Here is a 14,966-nt window from a genome sequence, read left to right on the forward strand (position 1 = left end):
AGGCGGGCCGACCAACAGCAAATTGAGTCCCATCCGGGAGCTGTAGCTGGTGGAAAGCTAACTAATAGAGAGTACTCATGTACGGTCCCCCCCCCTTCTCGAAGTCATCCCTAACGGGCGTACCGCGAAGGTAAGGAAGAGAAGGAATAACCCGAGGAACCACCCCTTGGGCTGATCAGCCGATTTTCTCATTCTATAAAAAAAAAAGGTTCTACGCAATGATACGAGAACATTTTTATGAGGTGGTACGGCATTGTAAAGTATGAAAAATGCTCTGGACTTCAACACTTTCAAGGTCTACAGAATCTACCACAATCGCCATGCAATCAATGCTTGCAGCTAGCCTCTGTTGATATCCAGGATGTTCCAGAATCCAAGAAGAAGTCTTTTTTTTTCACGGTTGGCTGACATTGTAGTATGGCTTGTAAAATGTCCTAGAGGTAGACTTGATATTTATTCTTTCCAAATGCAAAAACATATTGTACCATTCTGTAAGCAAATCGGCATGGGCAGCTGTTATTCCGAATATCACATGCCGACTGACGAATCAAAATCCGGTCACCTATCATCCATCACAGTTGAGTGTGAATTAAATACCAATTCACAGCATTAAACGCTATATTCACTTCCAGACACAACAAAGAAGCTCTTGACGTTGGCCTTCTTTTGATTCGGAAATTCCTTCCAGCCGCGTCCCGCGTGAACGCACTTATCCCCCATCAAGTCTGTCGCTGGCAGGTGGCGTGGCCAGCGGCATCGGAGATGCCGATGACACCGCGTCGTTAAAAATGCATCAGTCACGTATTCCATATTATAGCGATGACTGGTGTTGATTCGACGCACTGTGCGCTCGATGATGACTGATGTCATTTAGGTACCTACCTGCGCAGCAATCTAAAGATCACTCGAAATTTGCATCTTGGGTTTCTTTCCTATGGATGTCTTGAAACCTGGAACAGGAATTCGGGTCATGCCTTCTTCGTGAGAGAGGATCTGCAAAGATTGCTCACCACAAGCCACAAGGAAGCGAATGCAAATTCTTCTGGGGATTGTACCACGCTGAAGTGGCCAATGAGTGTTGAAATATGAAGAGGGTTGCGATGCATCGCATTTCGGGTGCGGCGGTAATTTACATGATAAGAACACTTCGCGAGGAAACTCATGTGTGCAGACAACTGTGATGTTTATTATATTTGGGGAGTTTGTGGGTCCCCGTCTTTTCCTGGTAGAATCGCTGAAGAAGAGCATTTGGGGCTGTGCGAACATCGCACCAAGCGGTGACCACCATGGTGCAAATTATAATTAGCCAATTCCCAGGAGCTCGTTAAATATTAGCCAAGATGTGCTCGCGGAACCATCATCATTATAATAATCATCGTGTTCACTCAAGATTGTTGACCAGAGGGCAGATTGTCACCGAAATTAATTTACCGTTCGTTGACTGAATCGGATGCAGTTCGCCGACTCATCGTGCCCATTAAGAAGATCTAACATGGTGATCTACAACAACTGAATTTTAAATTTTGTTTCAGTGATTTCCCAATACGCAGTGAACCTAGTATAAACACCATTACAAATCTATATTGATTTGAGTGATCTTTTTAACGTTGGCAATGGATGAGCAACTTGTTTTTTAAGTGAACACTATAAGACGATTTGAATTTGGAACACCTTATCCATGTACGTACTTTCAATTGAAATATTAAAATAAGAAATAATCCGGTCCCAAATCCTGTAACAAATGAGCCACTTAATTCTCGGACACGAAAGCACACTTTCCCAAAATACGATTAACACCAAAAGAGATAATGCCAATACTTACCCCATTTTCCTGAATTTTTAATACCACACTACTATGTTGCTGTGATTGCGTCTGCTGTTGCTGCTGCATTAGCAACGCTTCCCGCTCGTCCTGTCGCAGCTGGGCGGCCAAGTGCGCCGGGATGTGGGTCCGGTACTGTGCCGCCGGTTTCAGCATCGACTCGTCCGAGATGATGTAGGCCGGCCCCAGGGCAAAGTTGCCCCCGCCGATCAGCAGGTGGCTGCACAGGTACAGCAGCACCGCCACATTGATCAGGATGCTGCACCGCAGCAGCCAGTTTCTCCGGGTCAGCATTCTGATTAATTTGATCTTCTGGTCTTTGAACTGTTTCATAAATGTGATCGTACGTTTGGGACTCGTCGTCGTATTCGATTTTTGTCGCTTCTTCTTTTTTTTTGTTTTGTATCGTGCTGGGTTTGCTCTTGTGCGTTTTGTGCTTTTTAGAATTCGAATGTTCTTGTTTTTTGTCTGTGTATGAGACTCAGTCCAAAAAGGGGAGAGGCTGTGCGTTGCTAAGGTTGGATCTTCAAAAGGGGAACAGCAAAAAGTTACTGCTGCTCTCGGGTATCGTAGGTATTATTGTTGTTGTTGCTGTTGATGATATTTTTGGTCCAATCAGTTCCGTCGATCCAGTCGGGTGCACAAGTTTACGTCATTTCTTCGATCGGTTCGTCTCCGTTTGCTTCTGCCTGGGGGACCTGCTCCAGTGGTAGACATAGAGTCACAGCTTCTAATCGTTCCGGGATGCTGATGAAATCTGGAAAGAACACAGAAAGAAGGGAGATAATAAAGGGTGACTCAACATATCTCTGGAGGAATGTTTATTGGACGTTTATACATTTTAATGAATTGAAGGGAGCTCTGTTGATCAAATTATAACGATGTTGAAGCAACCACACCGTAAAGCGACTTATACCTTCGATGTTAATAGTCCTGTTCAACGACGTAGGTTGAACTTGCTCGAAGTTGCTACATCCCGCTCTTAACCGTTTGGTGACAAATGGGTAAAAGCAAGATGCAACAACTTCGAGCATGTTCAGCTAACCTGCGTCGTTGAACAGGACTAATGACTTCTAGAATTGAATTTTATCCTGAAATATATGATCATCTTCCTTGCCAACTTTGGCAACAAGAGATGCGAGGGCAAAAAAAAGTCGAAAAGTAAACTTACGTATTTCAATCCAAAAGTATTTTTCTATTTTTTGTCAACTTTTGTATAGTCTTTTTTTTAATGTCACCTATTGGATGAAAAATGATTTTCTTAGAGAATTTCATAGTGTTAGTCCATCCAAAATAATGCTCTAGGCAATTCTTGCTGAGTATCCTCTTGAGGGACTCCTGAGAGCAAATACTGTATGCAGGAAATGCTTGAAAAATCTCAGAAGAATTCCTGGAGAAACTTGTTTAAATATCTGAAGCGATCCTTGAAGAAATCTCTGGTGGAGTCTAGAGTTACAGGAGTAACTTATGGAACAATTATTGGAGAATCCCCTGAAGGCATTTTTGGAGGAATCCTACCACACGTTTCTGAAGGAGTTTCAATAGGAATTCTGGGAAGAATTCATGGAGAAATCCCTTATGTAGTCACAAGAAGATTTTTTAGAAGAATTTCAGAAAACGTTCAGAAACGTGGATCAGTTATGGAAAACTCGAGTCGCATCAAGAATATCTGGAAGAATCATTTCATGAAAAAATTCCTGGATAATTAATTTGAGAGATTTTGTAGGAGTTGGTAGGCCTGGAAGACCTTCAAAATGATTTCCAGGAGCATCCGTCCAGTAATTTTGCTGTGGTTTCTTCATGGATTTCTCCAATAACTTCTTTACCATCGTTGGGGGTGCGAATGGGTCAAAAATGCATAATTCCACATTCATGGTTCAGTAACTTTTGCTTCTTTTCATGAAAAATTCCTATGATAACTGGAATGTGATCTTTGGTAACGCATGCACAGACGGGATCTTCAGTTAGCCTAGTGGTTAAGGCTATGGATCGCCAATCCGGAGACGGCGGGGTCCAATGGGGTCCAGGTATCCCTTTTAGGGTTAATAACTGTGGAAGTGCTCAAAGAACACTAAGTTGAAGCGAGGCAGGCCAAGTTCCAGCGGGAGCACGAGCCATGAAGAAGAAGAAGAAGAAGACGAAGCACAAATTGAATGAAAAATGATTTTCTTAGAGAGAGTCTGGAGTCACAGGAGTAACTTATGGAACAATTATTGGAAAATCCCCTGGAGACAATTTTAGAGGAATCCTAGCACACGTTTCTGAAGAAGTTTCAATAGGAATTCTGGGAAGAATTCATGGAGAAATCCCTTAAGTAGTCACATTCAAAATTTCTAGAAGAACTTCAAAAAACGTTCCTGGATCAGTTTTTGAAAACTCGAGTCGCATCAAGATTTTTTGGAAGAGTCTCAGGATAAATTTCTGAAGGAATTCATGAATAAATTCATAAAAAAATCCCTGGACCAACAGGCCTGGAAGAATTTGAAAATGATTTCCAGGAGGCCCCCTCCAGTAATTTTGTTGTGATTTCTTCATGGATTTCTGCAATAACTTCTTTACCGTCGTTGGTGCGAATTAATCAAAAATGCATAATTCCACATTCATTGTTTAATAAATTGTGCTTCTTTTCATGGAAAATTCCTTTGATCACTGAAATATGATCTTTGGTAATGCATGCACAGATGATGAAAAAATATTTGGAGTTCGTCAATTTTCCATGAAACTAAAGGGCATGAAAATTGACCCTTTCTCACCCCTTCGAGGGTGTGAGGATGGGACAGGAGAACCAAATTTGTTCCGCATTGCTGTCAAGTTAATAAAGTTCTGGTCCAGGTTGATACTACTTACCATTGATATATGTATAATATGATGGCTATGAGTTTGAGATTCTAAAAAGTATCAATCCACTTAAAAGTGTAATGTTTCATCGAGCCTTAAGGACAAACGTCTTAAAATCCCGCTTGAACAGGGCACCAGAACTTCAGACGCACAAATCTCAAAAACAAGCTTCAAACAACAGTGCATTTTATTATTCTGTTATTGCTGACTTGTAATAAGCTTAAAATAAGAAGATCAGGTGCGCTGGTTTTATTTACGAAGAGATTTGTGCCCTCGAAAACGTGAGGTGCCAAAGTCGGCCATTGTGGCGGCCATTTTGGGATTCTAACAAGTTTGTCCTAAAAAATGGCCTTAAATGGTGAGGCCTTATTTTCAAGCTTTTTTCGATGATTTATCAAAAATAACTATAATAGCTCTAGAAACCTAATTTTTCGACGGGAACTGCTGGCAACTAAGAGGATGACACCATAAAATTGGAATTTGGATCAATATTCGCAATATTTGATGAGATGTTCAGGAATCCCTCTTGAGATTCTTCCTGAGATTCATAAAAAAAATGCTCCTGTGATTCGTTTATGGACTTCTCCAAGGACATCTAAAAAATCTCTTGAGGCATTTCAGGAGAAATCACAGCTGGAGTTTCTGGAGGAACTTTTAAGAGATATTGCTGGAGACCTACCAGCAGTAATTGATGAATACCTTGAGGAATGTAAAGAAAAGCAGAATTTTGACCCTTGTAAGTAAATATCTGACATTTTATATTTCCTCCTTCATATTTCGTTTGCAAGATAGCAGTTTTATGAGGGTTTACTGATAACCTCTCAATTTTACACCTGACTAAAATCAAGTTCAGAGCGTACTGCAGCCTGTCTCTAATTACTGGATCAAATTTACCACATACTATAATAACTATATCATCTGCGAATCCGATTATTTTGAATCCATGTGCTACAAGATTCGATATTAGTTCGTCGACTAAAAATGATCTCAATACAGGTGAAAGAACACCTCCTTGTGGACAATATTTCACAGTCCTAAACATAGTTATTGAATTATACCAATGACAAGCTATTTCTCCTTTTTGAAACATTCCAAAAAGAAAACAATTTACTATTCACTTATCAAAGTTACGCTTGATCATCACATTTTTCGTTGAATTGGCTTCTTTAACGGTGTTGAGATAATTCCATATTCTGAATCTGCATGCAAAACTGAGCCGAAATCCAAATTTTCATGAATTTTGGTGCCCGGAAACCTATTTAAAACCCAATTTGAAGTTTGTATGGGAGCGATTTGTCGAATCACCCCTCGTCGCATTTTGTACTGGGCGGAGCTGTCAAGCAGTTGCCCAGCTGTCAAAAGGTGATTTCGAAAAATCTCTTCGCAATCGATTTTAGGTACCAAAATGAAGTTCTAAAAATCTGAAAAAAATCATAGTGGTTCAGAAAAAGGTGCTCTTTCGTATAAAATCAAAAAATTAAAACATTTTTCTTAATTTAAAAACCCAATTAGGAGAGGTATTGCCAAAGGCTCCTTCAATATCAAGAAATGCAGCTAACAAGATCTCATTAGCCTCAAAAGTTTTTTTCAACTTTTATTACCAGTGTATGGAGTGCTGGTATTGTCGACTTTCCATGCTGATACTCAAATTGGTTTTTATTAAATGGAATCGTTGTGGAGCGGACCTGGTGTGGTGGTTAGAACACTTGACTATCACGCCGAGGACCTGGGATCGAATCCCACTCCCGACATACTCACAAAATGTGGGTTCTTCCTTCGGAAGGGAAGTAAAAACGTGGGTCCCGAGATGAACTAGCCTAGAGTTAAAAATCTCGTTAATACAGACAAAAAAAAAAAAAAAAATGGAATCGTTACCAGATATTTTGATTTGATGTAGTAATCTATGGTTTTTTTTTTCATTATTTTCACCATGAATGACGATAGACTAATTGGTCTATCGAAATAATCTGATTGGATTTCTTTTTATTTTTTATTGGCTTTGGGAATGAATACACAATGAATTAAACGCCAAGTGGAGCGGACCTGGTGTGATGGTTAGAACACTTGACTATCACGCCGAGGACCTGGGATCGAATCCCACTCCCGACAAACTCGCAAAATGTGAGTTCTTCCTTCGGAAGGGAAGTAAAGCGTGGGTCCCGAGATGAACTAGCCTAGGGCTAATACAGATAAAAAAAATTAAACGCCAGCTTATTGGAATATAATTCTGGCTTAAAATATTTTAGTTAAACAGTGTTTTCATATTTTTTCCATGCTGAATCTAGACGAATTTTATCTGTCCCCGGTGATTAATATGGTTCCAAAAAATCTATAGCCCATTCAACTCTTGCTTGAGTGCAACGCAACTTGCTAGATCTTGCATGAATGTCCTGGTCAGTACTTCTTTCGATTTCATTAGCTTCAAATATTCGTTTCGAGCACAGTTTGAGCCGAGAAGTCGCTTCTTCACTTAAGACCGGCAGATATCCTGAGATCCTGTGCTTATCGCATTGGTCACATTACATCATGATTTGTAATTATAGATTCTAAAATATTGTACAAAACCACATTTTAAATAAACCCCTTCCCCACAGTTGCCCTGAAGAAGGCACCAACAATTTGCCGAAACGTAGGGACGAATCCTAAACGTTCGTTCTCGAGAGCTATTGTAGAATGCAAAGCCGAACTCTCAACCAATCGATAATATCAGAGAATTTATCGGCAGTCGCAATCGCGTTGCGTTGCCACTAAGGGCCAGAATCGCAATCTAGCGGAACTAAATTAATTACTCCAATACGAAGCATTTCTGACACATGATGTCTTCGACAAAGTTGTTTGACATCAGCAGGAGCATCTATTGCTTAGAACGTAGTAGTTCGCAACTCGCCCGCATAGGTGGCGCCACCATCTAACTTCTTTGTTTTACGTCCTAGAGACTTAGCGTCTTCAGCAAAGTTGTTTATTTTGGCAAAATAAACAACTCTTTCTCAGACGTCAAAATTCCACAGCCTACTGTTTTCGAGTTATTCAAAAAATAAAAACCAATCAATGAAAAAACCTTTTTTGAGGCTTATTTTGACATTTTTACTAGAAACCATGTGAGTTTATTTTTTTCCCTAATGCATATGTGTCAAACCAAACACATTGTACGGGAATATGTTGAATATTATCATTAAAAACTCAAAATAAAAATACAAATTCGAAAAAATTATGTGAATTTCAAGCCTTAATATCTCACAAAGCGCAAAAAATCACAACTTCTAATTTTCAGCAAATACTAAGCAATACTATGTGAACATACTGCCAAAAATGTGAAGAGGTATTTTTTGAGAACTTTTTAGTAACAGTATAAATATAAGTAGTGCCAGCATGTAACTTTTTACTGTTACACATTAGAGAGTTTATGTCTTCGAAAAAGTTGTTCATTTTGACTAAATAAACAACTCTTTCTTAGACGTCAAAATTCCATGGCCTACTGTTTTCGAATTATTGCATATAAACTAGATTATATTGTCAAAAAACGACTATAAAACACATTTTGATGTAATAGTATGAACTATTTTTTATTGTTTTTACTTTTACGATACATAGTAGGTCATGAACATGTCAGTTTTGTGGAGCTTGAGTTTCACAATCTTCTATCAACGTCCTTTCCATCCAGGAACAGATCCACGAGTTTTCGACAAGATATTCCACGCTCTAAAATTTAAAAAGGTTGACAAAATAGGTTAAGCATAAAACATTTTGAAAAAGACATGCCAAAAATTAAAAGATATCTTGACCCATGCTGAAATAGTAAACTGACACTTGCTTGACCTACTATGTATCGTAAAAGTAAAAACAATAAAAAATAGTTCATAGTATTGCATCAATATGTGTTTTAATATAAGTTTTATCAAAAACATCTAGGTTATATACAATAATTCGACAGTAGGCCGTGGAATTTTGACGTCTGAGAAAGAGTTGTTTATTGAGTCATTCGAAGACATAAACTCTCTAATGTGTAACAGTAAAAAGTTACATGCTGGCACTACTTATATTTATACTGTTACTAAAAAGCTATTATCTCAAAAAATACCTCTCCAAATTTTTGGCAGCATGTTCACTTAGTATTACTTCGTATTTGCTGAAAATTTGAAGTTGCGATTTTTTGCGTTTTGTGAGATATTAAGGCATGAAATTTACACTATTTTTTCGAATTTGTGTTTTTATTTTGAGTTTTTAATGATAATATTCAACATATTCCCATACAATGTGTTTGGTTTGACACATATGCATTAGGAAAAAAATTAAACTCACATGGTTTCTAGTAGAAACGTCAATATTAGCTTAAAAACTGTTTTTTCATTGATTGGTTTTTATTTTTTAAATAACTCGAAAACAATAGGCTGTGGAATTTTGACGTCTGAGAAAGAGTTGTTTATTTTGCCAAAATAAACAACTTTGCCGAAGGCACCAAGTCTCTAGAACGTGAAACAAAGAAGTTAGATGGGGGCGCCACCTATGCGGGCGAGTTGCGAACTACTACATTCTAAGCAATAGATGCTCCTGCTGATGTCAAACAACTTTGTCGAAGACATCATGTGTCAGAAATGCTTCGTTTTGGAGTAATTAATTTAGTTCCGCTAGATTGCGATTCTGGCCCTTAGTGCGTTGGCTATACGCGGTGATGGAGGTCTGGGAACCAAAACTTGCGTGAATACTGGATGAGAATCGGCCAAGACCGCGACGAAAACGGAGCTCTACTACACGTTCAACACTACCGGAGTCATGCTGGAGGCATAAAAATAGGTAAAAATAACCCTCCAAAAACTCATATCAATTTGCTACTATATTGGACATGGCTATAGAACAGACATATTATATAAAAGGCCATTCTCAACGAATACCTAACGGAATATTTAGCAACAGCAGAATCTATTTGAGGTCAGTAAGAAAAAGAGCAAACTCTATTGCAAAATTTGAATAATTTATTGAGGTTGCGGATATATAGCTTGACCACAAAACTAGACACAAATTCATAAAACCGGTTCAACGCATCTCTTACGTCACTGAGGCAATTATGAAGATCCAACGTTGAAAACTTTTATAGCTTTTTCGGCTTAAGCGCATATGAAAACATCATAGCGCCTAACGGTTCCCGAGATTCAGCGACCCAAGGTGACAAAGAAGTCATTCTACACTTAAGCTTCTATGCTAATGAAGCATAGAAATCGATTTCATAGCCACGGTCAGATAGTCTCACTTCCCATTCTTCCCAACATCTTTCATCAAAACCCAAATACGCGACAAGGGATTCTAATCGGGTATAATGGGCGCTATCCCACCCACAAAGACAAGTTCCCACCAGAACCTGACAATGCTCCCTAGAAACAAGTGTCGAGTGTGGTGCATTGCAGTCCAGTACCAACTTAAAACAAAGGCGCCAGATTACCAAGCAACGTTGCATTCGAAATTTTCTTTCCTCGATCCCACTAGGTACCAAGTCCCAGTAATGTCCATCAGGCGAGCCACCCATCAGGTTGCTATTGTAGTGTAGGTACCTTTGGTGTTTAATGGTCACTTTAGTGCAGTTAAAGAAACAATGCCTAAGATTCCCCATGATAACGCAACTCAACTGCCACACTACAGCACAGTGGGATGTAACGAAACAGAAAAGGTTCAAAAATCAGTTGAAAAAGATGATATTTTCGGTGTTACTTAACTGTTATAAAAAGTCTATGAACATTTGGTACATTATTTAGTATACATTTAAGCTTAGGAGTATATAAGTGTATATTAGCCGTACATAATCTTTGTCATCATTTGCATTTGCAATTTCTGTTGATGAGAAAAGATGAGGAAGAGGAGGAGGAGAGAGAGCTCAATTGGTAGTTCAGCTCTAATGGGCTTTTCCCTGCTCTGAATAAAAGATAAAAGAAACATAAAAGACACGTTATTTGATACCTAGTTTTTTTGGCCGCAAGTTGCAAAATAACTGACCAAGTTATTGACTTTTAAATTTTAAATCACACCTATTGTACTTACCTCCCTTTCTTATTTCTTTTCATTCGTGAATTTTTACTTAGTGCTAATTCCTCAAACATCATACTTTCCTACTGTGCTTGGGTGGCCGGCAACCTGTAGGAGCCTGATAGACACGCGACAGGTTAGCTATTCAAAGGAAAGGCAGGAGACTAACTGACGGACTGGGTGCGTTAAAGATGCATAAGATCCATGGAACGGCTGATGATCTGGTGGACGTTAGGCTTGTTCTGTTTTTCCCTGCCTGGAGGATGACAGTGATGGATTAGATTGCATCCAAGTTGAGTTTCATGATCATTCCCATTCGAATGTGCCTGCTTAAACTTATTAAGACGTTTATACAGATGGCCATGCTTGTTCACGGTAAAATCTTTCTAGACACTGTTGTTGAAGCTTGTAAACCAAATTTCGGTCATCTCTATTCACCCTCTCTCTCTCTCTCCATGCCATGGGCAAATTGAAGCAGCTGGGGTAAGATGAAACAGCGGGTTAATATGACGTTATCTAATCGTAATTAACAATTGAAATGTTTTAAAACATAGTTTTTGAATAAAACAGTCTTTTGGTAAATGACACATTTTAAAATTGTTTTGCAATATTTTCCAAAACTTCGCATTTCATCATGTCCCTCCTGTTTCCACTTGCCCCGATACACCTGATTTAACAAGTGGAAGTGAATTAAATCATTCATAAATTCAAACCACGCCGAGGTTTGACGGAACTCAAAACAGTGTCTAATTACACCTATGTCGTCGAAGAGAACAATTATTATGACCAAGCACCTACAAATAATGTTCATGGTTTGCATTTTTTTTTTCGCCCCGGTCATATTGATATTATTTACTTGTTCACTCGTTCCAGCTTTACAAATAAGAAGTGTGATGTGTAACATATGAGTAAATAACAGAATTAGCTACACAACAAACCAGACTGTTTGTCCACAACAATGCAAATGGCAACAGTTGCCATTCACATTCTTGTAGATGGAACTTGAAAAGCCGTGCCGTGCGCTTATGTCAGGTGTGCTTAATTGGTTGGTGGATGTATAGCCAGCATATCATTTTTCACAAATTGATTACTATTCTTCAAACAGGGTGTGTTAAGTGGTATGATTATTAACGAATTCGGTGTGAGCAAATCGTGCCCAATCAGCAAATATCTAAAATTTGTGATGTTTACATTCAGAGAAAGCAATGTTTTTTTACTATTATGACATTTTTCTAACATGTTTATGACCAAGCTTTGTAAAGCAACCAACCTCATACCGATGTTCCAATACATACTACTTATAACTTATTGAAAATGATTCATCACACAATTAAACCATTTGTGAGACAAGTTGTTTTTGATCAGAAATACGAGACGAAAGGACAAAACCATACGATAAGTACATATCACATTCCACGGATGTAAGATAATGAAGAATAATGCTGGAAACGGAAGAAAAAAGCGGCACTGACCTCTGACTGACAAGACCAATTGACTCTCAAGTATGAATTATTTAAATATTCATAATGACATGACGATATACAATGCGTTTCACAAAGTTTGGTGTTAGTGTTTCTTTCTTCATACGAAGAAGTGTTTGCAGTTCGTGAAGCATGAAATTAGATTCAAATTTGGCATCCAGTTGCTGGTTTCGCGTAAAAGTCTAACTCCGTTGTCCAATTCTTTGTTCTACTTATTTATGCGTTCATGAACTTCTTATGGTCATCGACTTTCTTCCCCAAACACCTGATGGAAATTTGTAGGATAGATTCCAAGAGAGTTTTAGCCTGTGTGGTAGGTTATTTTCTCCTATTTGAGGCTTTGAGAAATTATTGATTATCAATAAAGTTAGAAATTTCAGAGTTTTTAATTGCAACATGAAATCTGTGCTTTCATACGCCAGCGAGACGTGGTGCGTATCAGCAGAGACCTCATTTTTTTCGGTTGGGTACAGTTCCACTATGACCATTTCGTGATCTACTTTAGCGACAGAGACCACCTAGAAGCTGCAGATTTCCATCAATCGATGTCTTCTATTTTTAACCCGTGATTACCGGGATTACCCGGGATTTTACCCTGGATTACCCCACAAATTGCTCCTGGAATATGGTGTAAGAAAAACTTGTGCGGCTAGTCCAGTTCTACAAGAAAGTCACGGAAAAGCCGCTTTTTTTTTGAATTTGTAAGGTAAATGTCACGGACTACCTTCGAATAATGCCAAATGATTTCCACCTTCAGGTTCAGCTTCTAAAATGAGCTGGTTGAATTTACATATATCGAAATGACATTTTCAGTAGTTTTCATTGATTCATCAGAAAATTCACAGTATTCGTCAGAGTTTTCTTCAAAGTTTTCTGAAGTTTACCCCAGAAATTAATTGAGGAACTTTTTTTATTAAACCTTCCCTGGATATCAAAATGCTTCACAGCTTTCTTATCAAAATCATTCAGGAATTCGTTTCGGAAAGTCTTCTACGAATTTCTTTCGAAAGTTCTTTAGAATATCTTCCATGCATCGCTTCACGAATTGCTCTAGTATGTTCGTCAGAATTTTCGTTAGACGATCCTACAGCAATTTCTCTAAAACTTTTCTTCATTCCATGGGTTTACTTAAAAATATCCTCCATTCATTTATTCCAGGAATCCGTACGAGCTTATTTTCAGGAAACCATTCACGGGTTTCATTATCAAGAAAATTTTCCGCACAAATTGTTACAAAAATTCCTTCAGAAATTCTTTTAAAAATATTCTGAAGATTTCTTTGAAAATTTCCTATGAGATTCCTCTATAAATTTGTCTACGAATCCAAGTTCAAGCAAATATTCTAGGGATTTCTGCCATTACATGAATATGTATATTGTGAGGCAAGTTCAATGATACTCTATACCCAGGGAGTCGAGAAAATTTCCCGACCGGAACGCGAATCGAACCCGTCCCTTTCGGATTGGCGATCCGTTACCTTAACCACCAAGCTGAGACCCGAGGCTATTTTCATATATTTCTTCTCCAGGAATTATTTTAAGATTTTCCAAGCAACAGCTCGATGACTAATTTGCTTTTAAGATGTTTTGGGAACCGTGGATAATTTTATTTTGGGGTTATTTTGGTTCTTATACCCTCCTCGAAGCCACTTGACTTAAAAATGTCTGGGTTTCTTCTGAGACTTCACCGGGAATCACTTCGGAAATTCTTCTGGGGATTCGTTTAAATTATCATTGGAAATATCTACAGGGAGTCTTTCAGAATTTTCTACATGAATTTCTTTAGAAATTCGTTCGAAGATTCCTTCACAATTTCTTGCAGTGGGTCAGAAAATTTTCCAAATGTTTCTTCAGGTACAGGGGATGGCCAAAATGTTTGGGATAGGCAACTTTTCTTTCTCTCACAAAAAAGTTCAACATGCTATAACTTTTCATAGAGCGCATCAAAAAATCTCAAATTTTGACTGTATGTCAACCTATTATATGTACATCATTGGTACAAATTTGGGCTTGATTGATTAATATTTCGCAAAGTTAGAACCGTTCGGGTAAAACACCTTTTTTTAGACACATCAGTTTTGAGCTGGCATATCTCGGAAACCAGTGAACCGAATTGAATGAAATTTTGAACGTACACGAACAATATGTAAATGCTTCGCAAACTATTAAAACATTGGTACTTTTTAAACGTGAAAAAAGTTATCATAGATTGACACTTTTTGGATTTTTCTCGAAAAAATGTATTTTTTTTTTACATCAATGTCAATAAATTTTAGTGTTAATATCCAAAGAATTTCCACTTCTGTTCTCAAATTATCTCTAATCAGATATATTAGAGCCTATTTAGATTGAAGGAAGGACACATTTAATAATTTTTTTGTGGTATTGTAAATTTTACTTGTTTTCCTCTATATGGGTAAAAATTTCAACTCGGTATAACTTAATTCGCCGTGAGAAAATATTACATTTTATAACGTCGTATTAAGTACCAATATATTGTTGATAAACGTTAAAAAATTTATTCAATTCGGTTCACTGGTTTCCGAGATATGACAGTTCAAAAAATAGTTGTCTAAAAAATAGTGCTTTACCCGAACGGTTCTAACTTCGCGAAAAATTAATCAATCCAGCCCAAATTTGTACCAATTATGCACACATAATTGGTTGACAAACAGTCAAAATTTGAGATTTTTTGATGTACTCTATGAAAAGTTACAGCATGTTGAATTTTTTTGTGGGAGAAACAAAGTTGCCTACATTTTGGCCATCCCCTGTATTTCGTCAGAAATTCCACAAGACAGAATCCTTCAGTAT

The 14,966-nt window shown here is 38.0% G+C and overlaps 1 protein-coding gene across 3 annotated transcripts in view; it reads right to left on the reverse strand.

Moving 5' to 3' along the window:
- LOC109623404 (beta-1,4-glucuronyltransferase 1) overlaps positions 1-14,966 on the reverse strand; it is a 416,723-nt gene that overhangs the window by 25,353 nt on the left and 376,404 nt on the right. For all 3 annotated transcript variants that reach the window (XM_062849306.1, XM_062849308.1, XM_062849307.1), the window contains one exon: positions 1,823-2,579. In XM_062849306.1, the coding sequence (XP_062705290.1) occupies positions 1,823-2,155 (333 nt within the window). In that variant the 5' untranslated portion in view covers positions 2,156-2,579. The remainder of the gene's footprint in view (positions 1-1,822; positions 2,580-14,966) is intronic.

Source organism: Aedes albopictus, chromosome 2 (assembly GCF_035046485.1).
Source record: "Aedes albopictus strain Foshan chromosome 2, AalbF5, whole genome shotgun sequence".
NCBI lineage: Eukaryota > Metazoa > Arthropoda > Insecta > Diptera > Culicidae > Aedes > Aedes albopictus.